General features: G+C 37.2%; 2 protein-coding genes across 2 annotated transcripts in view; one reads left to right on the top strand and one right to left on the bottom strand.

The window, feature by feature from the left end:
* Positions 1-17,285, top strand: part of LOC134546178 (trace amine-associated receptor 3-like) — a 233,750-nt gene extending 216,465 nt beyond the window's left edge. The window contains exons 3-5 of the mRNA XM_063388763.1: positions 3,950-4,215; positions 13,667-14,084; positions 15,376-17,285. Coding sequence (XP_063244833.1) covers positions 3,950-4,215; positions 13,667-14,084; positions 15,376-15,639 — 948 coding nt within the window. The 3' untranslated portion in view covers positions 15,640-17,285. The remainder of the gene's footprint in view (positions 1-3,949; positions 4,216-13,666; positions 14,085-15,375) is intronic.
* The window catches only part of LOC134546181 (glycosyltransferase 25 family member-like), a 344,576-nt gene that overhangs the window by 319,269 nt on the left and 8,021 nt on the right, over positions 1-17,286 (bottom strand). The gene's annotated exons all lie outside the window — the stretch shown is intronic.

Here is a 17,286-nt window from a genome sequence, read left to right as displayed (position 1 = left end):
TATTTTCTTCACTGGAAGATGAATAGCCAAGTGGTTTTTTTTTGTAGATTGTTTCGAAACACATTTACGCGTATTGCGCTTCTTAGGCCTATCCAAGTCCTTTGTTGATTTTTTCTCATCCTTTGCAGCAGTACGTTTTTTCGCATTCACCCTCTTCATTTTCTTCTCTTTTATTACATCAGGACTGGTAACTAGTTGCGCACGTTGTTTTCTTGCTGGTCGTTGTCCTGGAGCTCGGTTTGGTATGGGAGATACCACATGTAGCAATTTTGTTGGTGTCATATCTTGGCTGGGGATGCAGGGAGCAGTAGAAACAGGAAAGACAGTGGCTGTTGTCCTTGGTTTGAAATAAGAATATGTGAAAGGAGATTCTTTGGATGTGGAAGGACGTTCAGTAAGTTCGCATATCTAATGAGACTGGGCCGTAGCAACACCTGCTCGAAGAGGTAGTGGGATACCATTGTCCTCCAAAAGAAGAGGATCGTCATGACCTCTTTAGAAGGAAGCATTACGTTCTTCAAGAAGGAGCTGGTCAATTGGATCAGACTGTCGTAAATATGCATAATCTGGAATGGCTGAAGGATTCAGCGGTACTATCCATGTAGCCCTGAATCCTGAAACACCATTTTCTACTGTAGTGGCCCGAGACCAAGTACTCTTCAGGAGAACTCCAAAGTGGTGGCGTTCAATGCTGGTATGACTTAGCATCCATTTATTACATGCATCTGCCCAATAGGCCTTCAATTGTTTGAAGAAGCTCCGATCAAGAGGCTGGAGGTAGTATGACTCCTCCAGGTGGCATACTTTATTCCCAAATTGCTTTCTTGTTTACTCCTTTGAAAATGCAGCAGGGTGGTAAAAATGAGCCCTCAGCATTACAACATGCCACTACAGATACTGTTTCGCCCCTTTCCTTTGCTTTTCTTACATAAACGTTTTTACTGCCTCGCTCAGCAACAACGTGTCCTGGCTCATTCGTTAATGATAAACCCGACTCATCCATGTTGTAGATGTTGCTTGGCTTACACTATAGATGATCTTCTGTCAAGGTTTTCTGCAGTAGCTCAAAGTAGGCTTTAACTTCTTCCTCGTTCATCTATTCTTCACTATTGTTTGATATGCCTTGAGATTTTCTAGCACATAAATCTGTGTTTCTCTTCATAAATGACTTGTTTTCAATCACAGCCTGCCAACCCCGTTTCCTGGTTGAATCTCTGTGCCTTATTCATTGAAACCGCTAAATTATATGCGATTCTTCTAAGGTTTTTCCTAGTTGGAGCGAAGTCTGCTGCCTGAAGCTTTTTTACATGGCTAGCAAGCTTCCCTTCAGCATCTTCCCCAAACATTTTTGAGTACGTCGGGATGTTATTGCATATAGATATACCAAAGCAAAAAATATTATTTAAATTAACACTGCGTCATATCTCCCTTTCACTAAATGCGTCGTATCTCCCAAAGCAGTGGGAGATATGACGCAACCCGTAACTGTGGTTTAAAATGGCGGAAATTGCACGAGGCGGCGTGAACACAAGGTCAGCTCAATACTCTTCCAAACCACACACCACAACTTTCTTCAAATTACATAAATAGTGGATAGAATATATTTGAGCTGGAGCACGACGAAACTTTCAGTACTTACCAATGGCGAATTCAGCAAGAAAGTGCTGTACTATTTAAAAAACAAACAGGAAATACTCGAAAACCCACATGTACACTCCCACAGACTAATGGAGACTGATGCGCGCGATGACTGGGCACCGGCTGTTTCCCTTCTATGGAATTCTGGGAACGCGTCATATCTCCCGCCGCGTCATATCTCCCGGATTTACCTTAAATTATTAATAACACAATTTAAGTATGTTCAAACAGTTCAATTACATAAATGGGTGAAGTTTTGAATAAAATAAACATTTACGAAAATGCTAGCAAGTAATTATCTACTTTTTTTATTTATTATCAGAAGAAACATTACTTTTTTACATTTTACGTTTTTATGACAAACCACCGCAGACATGTGGCGAGACGCTGTTCACAAATGTAGAGACAGTTACAAACTGTAGGAAAGATATAGTAATGGCCGATTACAGGGGATTTGAAACAGCTGCCAGAGCCATGTGCTCTGAACGCACGAAAGAGGATAAAGAAAAATGATCAACTGAGGATAACGATCAGAAAACATTGCTACTGAAGGACCAAATTTAAAATCACAAACTAATATCGACAATAAATACAATTCAAAAATGTATCATTTTAAACAATTCATATTTAAATATATTAACATAATTACAGTAAACTTTACTAAATTGAATATTTTGATTATAATATACATTTAACTGTTCAAACATATTTAATTGATGTAATTAATAGTTTAATTTCGCGAGAAATAAAAAAAAATGAAAATGTAAAAAAAATAATTCCAGTTGGTATCGAATCCTAGCCGGCAGATTGCCGAACCATGTATTTGACTACTACGCCACGCCGCTGATTCAGACTGTTATGTGAGAAAAAAAAATGTTACACTCTGCTTTAAAATCATTAAAGAGCTTTCTCTTGCTTCTTAGGGCCCACTCAGGCGAGATATTCTTAAGACGTTGAAAGAAGCACCCACATGCTTCTACTCACACAGTTTAAGCCACACCGACTTCGACCCTCTTAGTAAAATTTCAACTATAAATTTTCCTGGTATTGCAGCTAGCCAGTGTTTTAACCAGGTCGTTAGGTAGGTGTAAAAACTTAAAAAAAAAAAAAAAAAAAATTGTTTTAAGCCATAACCTACATTTCAGTCAGACTCAAAATAGCAAGCCACGCTCTCTCACCAGTTCAACTTAACAAATACGGAAAAAATTTAAGGCACTGATAGAGATTAGGCATTTACTTAACAACCAAACGAACGAAAAAGTAGTAATTGGGAAGGGGGGAACTTCAAAAATCGAGACGGAATTGGGAATCATTCCATATTTTATACTAATCTTCCATTTAACACAATATTAATGATGGGCTCAACTACTACTAGCGCTGTTAGTTCCTAGGCCACCGCGAGCTTCACTTAGCGGACGAGGCACCCCCCCCCCCCCCCCCCCCCCAACCCAGTTGCCTGGCCTAACTATATGACCGTGGTCTAGAAGCATGAAATTTTGCATTGGAGTTTCTTATATAACGCAGATGAGCACTAGAAAGGATTTTCGAAAATTTAATCCCTAAGGGGGTTAAATAGGGGACGAAAGTTTGTATGGAAATGTCATTTTTAAAGATAGAATAATGGTAACTGGTGTTTACGCTTCTGCTGCTGCCAGTTGTATTAGGATTTTTCATAATTCATCAAAAATTAGGATAGGAAATCACATCGGCAAACGGCTAGATTGAAAATAAATTTTATTCTAATTAACTATTCTTACATAGATATTTCGAATGTCCAATATGGATCTTCAAAAAACCCATATAACGTAGAGCTTCCAAGTCTTGTTCTGACCAAATGATTTTCACGTACGGTACCTTAATAGAAATAACATAGTCTATAATCAAAATGAGTTTATTGAGAAGGTTTGGTTCACAACCACAAATATTACACATGATAAATTAAAATAATTTCTGAATTTATGCTCAAAACAAACGAGACAGCTTATTGGTCTCCTAGTGTAACAGGAAATTCTTTAAAAGGAGAGTAAACCAGAAATTAATAAAAGCTATACCAAGGGAAACAGTGAAGCAATATAGAGAACAAGACACTTAAAAAACATTTTAAAAAAAATGCTTCAAAGATAAAATAAACGTACTAACTTTGTACCATAAATAAGTTTTGTTTCTTGATTAGCGGTATTTTAACGTGCACAGCGGGTAGAGATTCTTGAAAGCACCCGAGGGACTTGCATTTCACACTGATCTTCATTTCTTCGCCATCTAATGTAATGATTAACCGCTAGATTGTCGTGGTTGCGCGCGTGCTCGCCAGATCTACCAGCACTACACGTGCCTGTGGATGACCCTGGAGGTGCTGCGGCTGTCCGGGGTGATCGTGGGCGTGATGCACCTGCTCGCGCTCGCCGGCAACCACTACCTGGGCATCCGGCGGCCCCTGCACTACGCCTCCATCATGACCCACGCCAACACCACGGCCTGCATCGTGCTGCTGTGGCTGCTGCCCACGCTCTTCTTCTTCGCGTACTTCTCGTCCGTGCCGGGCGAGGCGTTCCAGTCGCGCTACTGCGAGGACCACTCGTGAGTTCCTCCTCTCCTCTCCTCCCCACCCGGCCACGGAACGACATTCATTACAGGTGTCCGATTACACGCCATGTTCACTTTATTTTTTTATTTTCTCGTCATTACTATTATTTAAGAGTACTACAGTCGATGTAAAAAAAATCGTAAAGGGTTTGGGTTTTATTATAACTTGTGCACTTTTTTTTACATTCACTATATTACACTTAGCGATTATCTGTTGAAAATATTCAATATTGAAACACCAATTCAAGGGAGATAAGTAGTTAGGTTATGTAGGTCCGAGCACAGAGGCTGCAGGCATAGGAGCTAGGAGCAGTGACCTTTGACCCCTGACGTCACTATTATGACCTTTGACCCCTGACGTCATCATCGATTTCCTGGAAATTCCCCGATTTTCCGCCAATTTTCCTCAATATTTCCCGTTTTCCCCTATAAATTTCCCATTTTCCTACAAAATTTCCCTACGAAAATTCCCCATTCCCGAAATTTTCTAACAATCCCCCCATCTCCCCATAGTGGGTAAGCAATTTTCTAACAATCTCCCCATCTCCCCATAGAGGCTTGGAATCCCCCTTACCTAGCCACCCAAATATGACATCACCACACCCCCATCTTGGATTATGTCATATCCAGTCACCATCATTTCCGACCGCCATTTTGGATTCAATTTTCGCATGCTCTATCATTCCATTATTATTATGCAATCATATAGTATTACATCATATCTGACCGCCATCTTGGAGGACCCGGCCGCCATCTTGGATTACGTAATTTCCATTAACCATTTTGATTTCTAGAACTTTCTACCATTTTGTTTTCCAGTATTTAATATTATGAAGTCATAGCCGCCATTTTAATCACACCTGTTGCAATTTTCGTTACGATCGCCATCTTTGTTTATGGCATCACAACAGTCATTTGTTTTCGTCTGCTGGAGGCCGCCATCTTGGATGTTGTTACTATCGCCATCTTGATTTTTTTTCTTCTGAGCTGGGGGTCGCCATCTTGATTTTACATTATGTTCCACCATCTTGGATTTCCCCATCTTTGTTTCTGATGTTTGTTCCTAGAGAGCATCGCCATCGCTCTATTCATACACATAAGGTCGATATTTCATTACATACCAATGTTATTATGATCCTTATCAATATATTAAAATATTTTTTTTATACAAAATACATTCGGAACTGCTGAGATTCGATCCATCACACAGCTCTGACCTTTAGGTTGGAAAACATACGCCTTTAACCGCTCGGCTATCAAGACAATTACCGATCTAAGAATTAAATAAGGTATATATATATAAAACATTAACACACATATTCGGACTTGTAATATTTTTATTGAAAGTAATAATAGCATCAACTTTTCGAGAATTATACGACATATATATTTTTTATTATTATTGTTTCAATACTCGCTACCAGGAGCACTAGTGTCTAGCAGAGTGCGGCCGCCATCTTGTTTTCCGTATTCGCTACCAGGAGCGCTAGTGTCTATTAGAGTGTGCAGCGGCCATCTTGTTTTCAATATTCGCTACCAGGAGCGCTAGTGTATAACGGAGTACAGCAACAATCTTGTTTTCAATATTCGCTACCAGGAGCGCTAATGTCTAGCCAAGTGCAGCCGCCATCTTGTGTTCAGTATTCACTACTAGGAGCGCTAGTATCACTTAGTACACACATTAACTGCCAGAGGGTGTTATATATTAGTTTAATTCTGCCCCTGCTGGAATGTAGTACTGTCTTGACCTATAACATCTCAAATATGTCCCTCACCTTGAACTTTCCACTATATTGGATTATAGCATTTATGTTCGCCATCTTGTCGCCAACACTATCTTGGCATCATCACATTACTGTCGACACCCTGAACTTCCCGCCATCTTGGACTATATCATCACATTTGACTTATAACACATCCACACCACCACCATCTTAGATTTTGGTATCACCCACTTTAATCTTGACCACCAACATATTGTATTATCACCTCATGTATGCACCCACCATACTTGATTATATAATCATACTAACTTTCATCCCCTGCTAGAGTATGTAGATTAATTATTCGTAATGAGCATCACGTGATCATCCCAAATACTAAGATAAAATATATATATATTCCTAGTATTACCATTAAACTTATCACGAACCTTACACCAAAGTCATACTGCAGACTTGTGCACTGTAGCACTCTACTCAAACTGACTTACACAGCTTACATTTTCTTAACATGATTTCAATTGCGACTACAATTTCTTTGAGGGCTTTCATTGGCGCCTACAATTTCTTTGAGGGCTTTCATTTGCGACTACAATTTCTTTGAGGACTTTCCTTTACACTTATGTTTTCTTTGAGTGTTTTAAGTTTCGCTTATGTTTTCTTTACATGCCTTCCTTTGCGATTACATTTTCTTTATATTGTAACTCAGTATCTCATGTAAACAATATTTAAGTATCCATATATATCATTAATCTTAATAGCAAATGTTATGGTCATGCATGCATCCTTATTTTTATAGTTGTCACCATAAAGTAAGCAGGATAAATTAAGGGAAATAAAAAAAACATAGTATACATGAAACATTTATTTTATTTACAAATTTTATTATACATAGTTCTACACAAAGCTATATACATCTATACTGCGTCAAAATGACTAATTCTCAGCTCCAGACGGTTCACCGAATTCAGCGCCCAACTAGATCCTTTACCCATATATTCTTCTTCTTCCATGCAGAGTTCTTCTATACTCTGTTTAACTGACCGATCTACTTCGTCAGAATCGTAAATTGCAGCAGCCGATGTCTTGAAAGCACGCTTGCTCACTTGATTCTCATGCGGTGGCGGTGTACCATATAGACAATCCAACCATAAGTTATATTTTAAAGGCCCATGCGATGCTGTATCATCCATAATCTGTTGTATTATATTCTGCTCAATATCACTCAGAAAAGTGCAAATATCTTTGGCCTCAATAAAAGTATTTAGATAATAATAGTCTTTCAGAACTCCTCCAAATGCAGATTGTGCCAAGTAAAATCCATTATCATTTGTCTGTAACTGACCAAGCATAGTGTTATATTTATGTCCAGATGACGATGCGGGTGGTGGTTGTTGCTGCTGATCTCCTTTAATGCTGGAGCCTGTGCACATGGGTACCTCTAGTTTAAATTGAGGAATCGTAACGTTCACATTCTGTTCTACAGGCAAGCGAACTACACCTTTACAAATCTTCATATGTCTTTTCAAATTATCTCTGCGAGTAAACCATTGATTGCACCTGTCGCAATGAAACTTCACATGTGAGGGACTCTTCATACATTTACTTCTCTCATGCCTCCTTGTATCATGAGCAAATGCAAACATCATGTCGCAGTAGTTGCAACGATGTATATTTGATGTGCCTTCCATGTCTTGGTTAGCTGTGTCCAAGACCGATGGTGCTACACTTAAGCTTGGTGTGCTATTTTAACGCGGTTGCGGAGATATCATCACTAGTGACCACATAACTCTTCCTTTGCATATCTTCAGGTGTATTTTCAAGTCATCATTGCGAGTAAACTTCTTCTGGCATTCATTACAGAAAACAATAGTGCGAGATGGATTCTTCGCACAATTACTCTTCTCATGACGTCTCATATTAAAACTTGTTGAGAACATCATATGGCAGTGCGGACACCGATGCTTTATTGGTGGTGATGGCTCCATGCAGGATTTCGAATAACTCGCGGTAGGATCCATACTCTCCCCAAATGCCTTTGTAGTTAAACAAGGAAGAGAGCTCCCAAGCGATGTTCACTCTTCGGAGTCAGGATGACAACTAAGCTACTAATTCCATCCACATCCCTACATATAAAGCCAACCCCTACCCCCACTACGACACTCTTCACATCATCAACATGTTTACTTAGGACTCAGCTTACATAGGGTCTCTCTCTCTCTCTCTTCTACTCCATATCATTCAACTATCCTAGAATTCTTGAAACAATCTAGAAAAAGCAGATTCATAACCTAACCAATGTAATCACGAGATTATTTCTTTGTATGGTAAACACAACATAAATACATCTCCTCCAGCTGACATGATCTATTATTAATAACATGCATCATATCCTCTTAAATATTAACATCTGTATAGGACTTTGCACGCCTCATTTAATTTCAAAACTCCCAGCCACTATATCTACGCAGAACCATAAATCATTAATACTATTCCAAATCACAGTCTTACACCAGCATGTTTGTGTAATATTATCCACTGTATTTTTTTTTTTCGTAAAGTTACCATTCCAACATAACCTACTAACATAATACTTTGATAATGTTATGTAGCATTCCATACCATTTTATCAGTCAGTCGTAATCATGCATAACTATACTCTAGCCGTTGTTCCAAAGCAGCCAAATTTAATACTATCAGTCCATCATTATCATACTACTTAATATAATTCCATAAATATTTACCATAAATAAACATTTACTACACCATATTAAATATGTACTAGGTCCACCCAACAATCCAACATGAACATCAGTCAAAAGACAGTTTTTAAATCTACAAACCATAACATACATTCCTATTCCTCAGCCTCGCAGTACCCAACTTTCATCAGCTTACAAACTCTTTAAATCAAACATTTAATTATGTATTTTTTTCTTTCATTCTTTGAATGTTTCTTGCAGTAAAGAATTTTGAGTCAAATACCACTTACAGATATAACCAATCACATCCTGCCATACAAAAAATAAGAGCACATCTCGACCTAACCACAGGATAAACCAATATAACATCTTCAACTAAATATAATAATACTTAAGATATGTACAAAGTCCGATCTGACATTCTGGTCGAGTCATTGCAAATGAATACAAATATGAGGAGGGTACACACAAGCTAAGTCATTACATACGAATACAAATATGAGGAGGAGGGATCGTAGTATATTAAAACAAATATGAGGAGGAGGGATCGTAGTATATTAAAACAAATATGAGGAGGGATCGTAGCATACATACATAAATCACACCAAACTTTACTCAAATACCAACTATATCAACCAGAAAAGTAAATTGTAAGAGGTATGTTTCCAATTTTAATTACTTTCCGATCGATCATTCAGAAACCCAGGCATAAAACACATAAATATCGTCTTAGATCAAAAGAACTGCAAAGTCAACATATAATAATACTGATGTCACAGTCTAAGACATAAGATCTATGTACATCACATTTATATCAGCCTTTTCCCTTATCCACCTAAAGTGTATGAAATGTAAGGCCAGCAAAAAGAAATACTCGATACATATCACCCATTTTAATTGTCCTTTTTCACAATGAAAAATACTTGTAATGATTATGCGTAGAGATTCCAAACTTGTATTCATACTATTAATTCTCCATACCCACATACTCTAAACTTCATACAAATTTATCAAGCAACATTTCTATTACACATTACACAAATTACATAGTTCAATATCTATGAACCCCCTCCACATAAAGCAATATATAAAAAAAAAACATTAGTATAAGTACCTACTTATAAAATATCTGCAATAGGTGAACTTAACAGAAGCTATGTTTTACCAAACATTACTTTAAGTCTCTTAAAGGCATTTACCAAAATAAATATATATATTATTTCATACACACACAAACAACACAGTTAAGCCCCTCACGATTAATTTTACTATTGGAACACTTTCGATTATTATTGAAACCATTAAGCGTTAGATATTTCTTAATTCATTTTTTTTTATTAAAAGTGTTTAAATAAAAAATTATCCAAATAATTAATCCTATGTAAAACTCATAATAATAAAAGCCATACTACCTCCTATTCAGAATCTCATCATGGGTATTATTATCATTATGAGAAAACACTACATTACCGACTACAGTAAATGATTCCAACCAATTATTTGTCAACGAAATAGTGCTGCTAAAATTAAACCCTTTTCACTAAGCCAAGTTACAAGCCCCAAAAAATTTAATACAAAATCACTGGCACAGCACCACTTTTGTTTACGTATAATTTTAAAAAGGAAAGAAAATGTATAGATACATACTTCCATTAACACTTACTGTTTTAAAGCATATAAATGAAACTCTTTAAAGTCGAGTTTAATATCCTTCATCAATTAACTATAAGCTCTTAGGTTTACTTAGTAGTATAAATAAAACGCACTTAGATTTTTAAGTTTTTATTCACTTAACTCACACTAAACAAATAACTAACGATGCAATATTGCATAAATACGCCCCAATTCCTCGAGTACAAATTGCATACGATGCAATAATGTCGTTAAAACAGTATCAAGTGATTCGGATAGATTCCTCACAGCCTGCAGCACTTCATCTTCTCCAACTTCATTATCTTCACCATCGTCATCACCATCATCATCATTTACGATAACCACATCAATATCCCGAGCAGCTGGAGCAGGAGCAGGCGCAGCCGGAGGATGCACAACCAAAGGTTGTATCACAGCCACTAAAGGACGCAACATAGGGCGCACATCCCTCACCTCTTCATTCGTCACCCCGTGATGGTCTTCCAGACGCACTAGAGGCAATCTATCCCGAAACTCAACAGGCGATGATCTCAACTCCCGGCGGGATCTACGCCCCCGACGAGCCACGTTTCGCGAAGCCATCACTATATTGCTGACAGACGAAGCAAATGAAGCTAAGTTGATTCGTTCGAAACTTATATACTAAACAGTAGGTACACACAGTTCCCCATGTAAACACATTATTAGTAACAAACTATTCACATTGGAGACCGAAAAGTTTTCTGATCAGTACAGTGGCGCCACATCCATCAGACAGTATTTCTAAACTTTCCACAAATAACATTTCGAAGAGGGAGAAAATATGATACGAGAAAATACCACGAGATAATCATTTAGAGTAAACTCCAACAGAATTCTATGAAATGACTAGCTAAAATGTTTGCAAGTAATTTAATTTTTAGGAATATCCCTTCAGGTGAGCTTGGAGATACGAAACTTTTTGTAATCAGTACAATGGCGCCACATCCATCAGACAGTATTTCTAAACTTTCCACAAATAACATTTCGAAGAGGAAGAAAATACCACGAGATAATCATTTAGAGTAAACTCCAACAGAATTCTGTGAAGTGACAAGCTAAAATGTTTGCAAGTAATTTAATTTTAGGAATACCCCTTCAGGGGAGCTTCCCTCCAACATGATATAGGACACACTGATGAGGACTCAGCTGTTACAAGGACTGCTACCACTCAATTACCAACTAATAAACATTCTTTCTACGAAAATAATAAATTTCTATAATTTCAGCATATAATAATTTACTAATAAAAGTATGAAAGAATTATTTATATAAACAAAATTTATATACATCCCCTTATAAAATATATTCAAATGATAAATTGTTTTTTATTCCTCAAAAAACACATTTAGAATCTAAATTTTTTATTATTATGTAAATGCTTTTTGAATGATGCTTTATTCCAAATATAACAATTACATATATAAAATAAATTGATTATTAATATTTTTTTAATTAATTTTGTTAATAGGCACCACTCTTTCATTCCCAGTTATAAATTTATCTCATTATAAAACAATTCAAAGTCTGTTAAGTATTAAAATTTTCCTTCACAGCATAAACTTCTTGTTTATCAACTTATATTAAGAAAATATCTAAAAAATTTCCAATGATTAATTTTAGTATGTAGTAAAAGATAATGTCTTCAACCTAATTCCTTAGAGTTAGAGAAAATCTCGCTTGTCTCAAGTATACCGTTAACAAACTTAAGTTCCTAAACAAAGCACAATTGTGATCTAGTCAGCTTTAAGTGCTTCACCGATATCTTAGAATTTGTCAGTTTCAGCCTATTCTATTTTGTTCATAAATTGACGAAGACAACTTAATTTTTCTGTGAATTATTTCTATTAATTTCCAATGAAAACACTACTACTCTTCATTAGATTTCAATTCTATTTCATTAGTGATATCTAGGTTAGAGTCTGTAGAACCAGCATTTTCAACTTCTTCGAGTTCATAATAATTTTTTAATAATTTATCTTCTTTCCTCTTCTTTGCTGTTGTAGACCTGATCTCGATATCATCGAGTTTATTCAACAAATATCTTCGACCAAAGTATTTCTGACACAGATTGCAACTAAATGGCTTTTTTGGTAAGGACTTAATGTACACTCTGCTCTCTCATGTCGCTTCGCATTTTTCTCAAGGTGAACTCCTTGTCGCAATATACACACACCTGTGTCCTTTCGATAACATTGCTGACATCGACTCAGAATACATATCAGCTTCTATGACTAATACCAGATGCATATTGGGAGTTTTAATTTGTAACAATTACTTAAATATTATTTTTTAAACATGCCATCAGCGGTAACTAATTTTCCTTTTAAATTATGTAAGTTGCAAGTAGTTTCGCTTCATGCTAACATATATCACCACATGCTGTGTCAAAGTAAAGTTTGTGTATAATTAGGTAGGATGCTCTCTCACAATCACAAGAGATGGAGAGATTCGCTAGACCTCTAGGGGAGAAGAATTCTTTCTCAAGGAAAAGATCAGGTAACATACCGGTACTGATGCTGGTAGCGATAAATAATACATGTTAGCTTCTACAGCCAATACAACTTATATGTTATTTTAATAGTAGACTTATAAAATTCCAACACCTAGAATAAATGTTACTACTTAGATAAATAAAATCATAAATTGGAGAAGAAGATGTATCAATGTATTTGAGTATTAGAATATGTCATTGCGGATGAATGTGTGTTGACAGCTTTTAACATTTTTAATTTTTTTTATAACAACTGCCTGCAGTCAGCTAAAGAAAAATCAAGCTTTAATAAAATTAATTATCTCCCACGACGGACAATTTCTTTTCTGATGTAGGTGGTAACTTTCAAAAATGATTTAGCTAAGAAAATGATAGTACAGTAATTTGGAAAACATTTAAAAAGTTCACGGGACTAGGCAAAAGGAAAGTGAACGGCTATTTGTCATCGATACCCCCAAGACTGCAAAGAACTTGGACCCAATCAGGTACATGCTTGCTCATAAATGCATAATTAACCCCACTACTGCTTGTGGTTAATTCCCTGTGAGAGCATAAATTTTTTTAAAATTAAGTATTACATTTAGTTACACAGTACTAATCATAAAATTAAATATTACATTTAGTTACCTACACAATACTAAATGTACACAACTGTTGGAGATATTTTTTTTATCGACAACAAAGTTTTTAGACATGCAGACGGAAAAAAAAACTATGTACCCTGAACAAGGATTCTGGAGAAGGAATTGGAATTGCCCTTTGCATTTTGTAAGGAAATATCCCAGTATTTGCCTGGCATGACCAAGGACAGATGTTTAAAGAGCTTCCAGATACGCTTAATGTTTTTCGTGCCAAAGGTTCATCACGTATCGCAAGTTCCGGGTGGTGTTCTCGTCGCTGTTCTTCACGCCCCTCGCCGTGATGCTCGTCATCTACGCGCACATCTTTGCCATCGTGAGGCGCCACCAGGCGCACCGGCTGCGGTTCAGCCGGGGCTCGCGACACGGTGACGCCGAGCGGCTGCAGCAGCGCCAGCGCCAGATCTCTGGCGCGGTCAAGGCAGTGCACACCACCCTGCTCATCCTCGGCTCGTTCGTCGTGGGCTGGCTGCCCGCCGTCACCGTGTTCGTGCTAGTGTGTTACGACTGCGCCGTGACGCTCGACTCCATCAGCATCCTGCAGCTGGTGCCCGTCAACACCGTCGTCAACCTGCTCGTCATCTGCAAGACCCTGCTCAACCCCATCATCTACGCTGCACGCATGCAGGAGATCAAGGTATGGCTACTTCCCATTCCGGTCGAGCATTGCTTCAAATATACTTTCTGTACACACACCTGAATAGCTCTGTCAACCTGATGACTTGGCCAAACTGTTAGCGTTGTCGAGAACACAGAAATGCTGCCAACAAGCTAAATAAAAATGAATAAATTTTAGTACCAAGGAAATACATTCCTTGGTATACTGTCCACTTAACCAATATGTTAACTTATTTATCTATTGCTAGTCATGGGCAGGTCAGGTTTTTTTTTTTTATGTCTAAATGGACAACGAAGAGATTGTGCGAGTCTCACAAGTGTGATCAAATAACTATATTACTCTTTGCTGTTTCAGCATAATTTATTGCTGAACATCAGTCGATCTGCGTGTTAAGGAGGTTATGTTTTTGTGGAAGGGGAACACACAATAAGCCAAAGGAAAGACTTCCCCAAATTTTGTGATACTTTGCCTATCACATAAATTTGTGTGTATGTGAAATCACACTATCCCACTATAATTTTCTCTGTCACACACTCACTCTCCATATTATAAACGTAGTTTTTTTTACTGTGTGCTTAAAGCTCTAATGATTTTGGTATAAATCTGAATTGAATAGTACTGTAGAAGTGATCAAATTTCCAATTTTTTTTATAAAATAATCAAGTGACACAACTTTTAGATTAAATTGACCATAAAAACTAATATTTCATAATCTGCGTAGTCATAATCTGAATAATCCTTAAATGACACAACACTATATCCAATGTAAATCTTGTGTAAAACTCCTGTGTCAAAATTACTTTGTAAAAAATGTGCAATTTGATGTAAGAAATTCCTGTATCAGTTTACCAGCATAAAGCATTTCAGTGTATACAAAGATTTGAATTACAAATTTTTAAAAAGTTTAACGTGAAATGATAAAAAATTTGGGTCAACTGTAAAACGAAATTAGTAATGTGATATTTATAGCACAAAATTTTCAAATTTATCCTATAATCCAAAACCATGTTTTATTAAATCGACATTATCCTGGAACCTGCACAATTATTAGGCATAAATCTCTCTCTCTCTCTCTATATATATATATATATATATATATATATATATATATATATTTATACATATACCACTGATAAATTGGTAAACTACAACTTTTACAAAACATTGTATTGTATTTTAAAAATATGATATTGTGTATTAGTGAAATTTGAAATTGTATGAATTTCAAACTTTGCATTACTCATGTAAATATGGAACGTTCTTTTCTACAACTAAGCTCACGAGTGTTTTGGCCCCCTCTGCTGACCAGATCGCCATCCGGCTGATGAACATGAGCCTATGCCACTGTTGCTGCCCCAACATGGAGTCCCACCATGATGACCTGTTCGGCAACAGCGACTACTCTCAGCACTACCGCGCGAGCACGCTGGGCCGCAACAGCACGCACCTACACCGAGCCCGCACACAGCACGGTTCCAGCAACGGCAGCGTGGCAGCGGGCCAGGACGCCACGCAGACACGGCGAGCCAGCTCGCACAAAGGGAACAGCACCACCACCACCACAGACCTGTAGGACACTGTGGCGCGCACGCCTGTTTCCGTGGGGTGCAAGCGGGCGACTGCTCCAACACACGAGAATGTAGCGACCCCGCTGCGGCACGGCAAAGGCAGCGGTGTTGCGGCCAAAAAGCCCCAGCTCGCACGGGAGAAATATCCACCCCCACAGGTCTCGGACTCCCGCGATAGACGTGCCATGCAAGGCTGCATACAAACACAGCCTGAACGGATGCACATGCAGCATTTCTGCAGGCTAAGATATAGCCAAGATTCCTCCGGAGGACTCGGGGACGATGAAAACACCAACACGCACCTCTACATGCTTGAAAAGATGTTGCATACTCAAGTGCAGCACTGCTGTGAGACCAGATGCTCCTCACAGCATCTCCACAAGAACAGGAGGATAACACAGCTACTGTGAACCTCAGCTTCCCTCGGCTGGGCATCACACCGTCTTCAGCCAGCGAGACATTAAAGTCCATCTCGGGCTACCTAGCTTTATGCAGCTACACGGCCACACGCGGCCAAATGGAATACTTCACAGCCAATCAACAGTTTCTTTGAACATATTAAAACAAGAATAAGCACTATTACAACATGGCTTTGAAATTACTGACTTAACAGAAGTTAAAATTGTACACAGAATTTAAATAAAAATCTGTTAGACAAATTTTTTGGGGTAGTGGGGAGTTGAAAGACCAAAGATTATTGCAGGTAATTACAAAATGCTAAGCAAACCCTATCTAAACAGTGAAGAGAGAATACAGTGCTGAATTTAAAATGTGCAACTTCTTGGATACGTAAAACAATACCTAAAATTTAATTATTTTGTCTCTTAGTTTTTTTGTGAATAATTTGATGTAAATAAGTTTAGTATGCAATATTAAGGAATCATAATCAATAACTTAACCACTTACAAGGAATAAGAATTTACATTTCCTATTTATTCATGCATAAGGAATCACCTCTGAGTGGGTAAGAAGTTAATATAAATTCATTTTGTATACAAGCCATTAATTTATTTTAAAAAATTAAAAGGCTTATTCAGGATGTCTAAAAATACATAGGGAACCACTTTTTCTGGATCTTTAAATAAATTTTTGTTATAACTTATATATATAATAAAAATTAATTATAATACAAAATACATTTTCAATTTGTAGCAACATGCCAAGCTAAAACCTTATCAAAGATACTTTCTCATGATTCAATAGGACAGTCTATAACTATAATAATGCTAAGGTGAGACATCAACAAACAAAAAGCAAGTTAGCAAAAGGCCGCTGCATATTAAAGTATTGTCTCTTCCCACAATGTTACTGTTTTTTTTTTATTCCTTCAGTTTCATTACTTTTTCATGACATCAGTGACCTGTATATGCCCTGTTTTTATATTTACAGCAAAATTCAAGACCTCTGGTTCATATATATTTCATAATTCCAATTTTTATTATATAAGCCTTTCTTTCTAGCCATACAACATCCACCTCCCCAGTTCACTTCATAATAACTTTACCATATCTTGCAAATACTAGAGAAAACAAATTTATAACTTCCCAGATTTACTAAAAGATACTGGAATATTGAAAAGAACTTTCATCTACTGTATATAATATACAGAAACATAATATTTGTAAATGAGAAGGGTTCAAAAAATCTGAGAA

This window comes from Bacillus rossius, chromosome 1 (genome assembly GCF_032445375.1).
Source record: "Bacillus rossius redtenbacheri isolate Brsri chromosome 1, Brsri_v3, whole genome shotgun sequence".
Lineage (NCBI taxonomy): Eukaryota > Metazoa > Arthropoda > Insecta > Phasmatodea > Bacillidae > Bacillus > Bacillus rossius.
The sequence above is the reverse complement of the archived record's forward strand: the minus strand, read 5'-3'. Positions and strand labels throughout refer to the sequence as shown.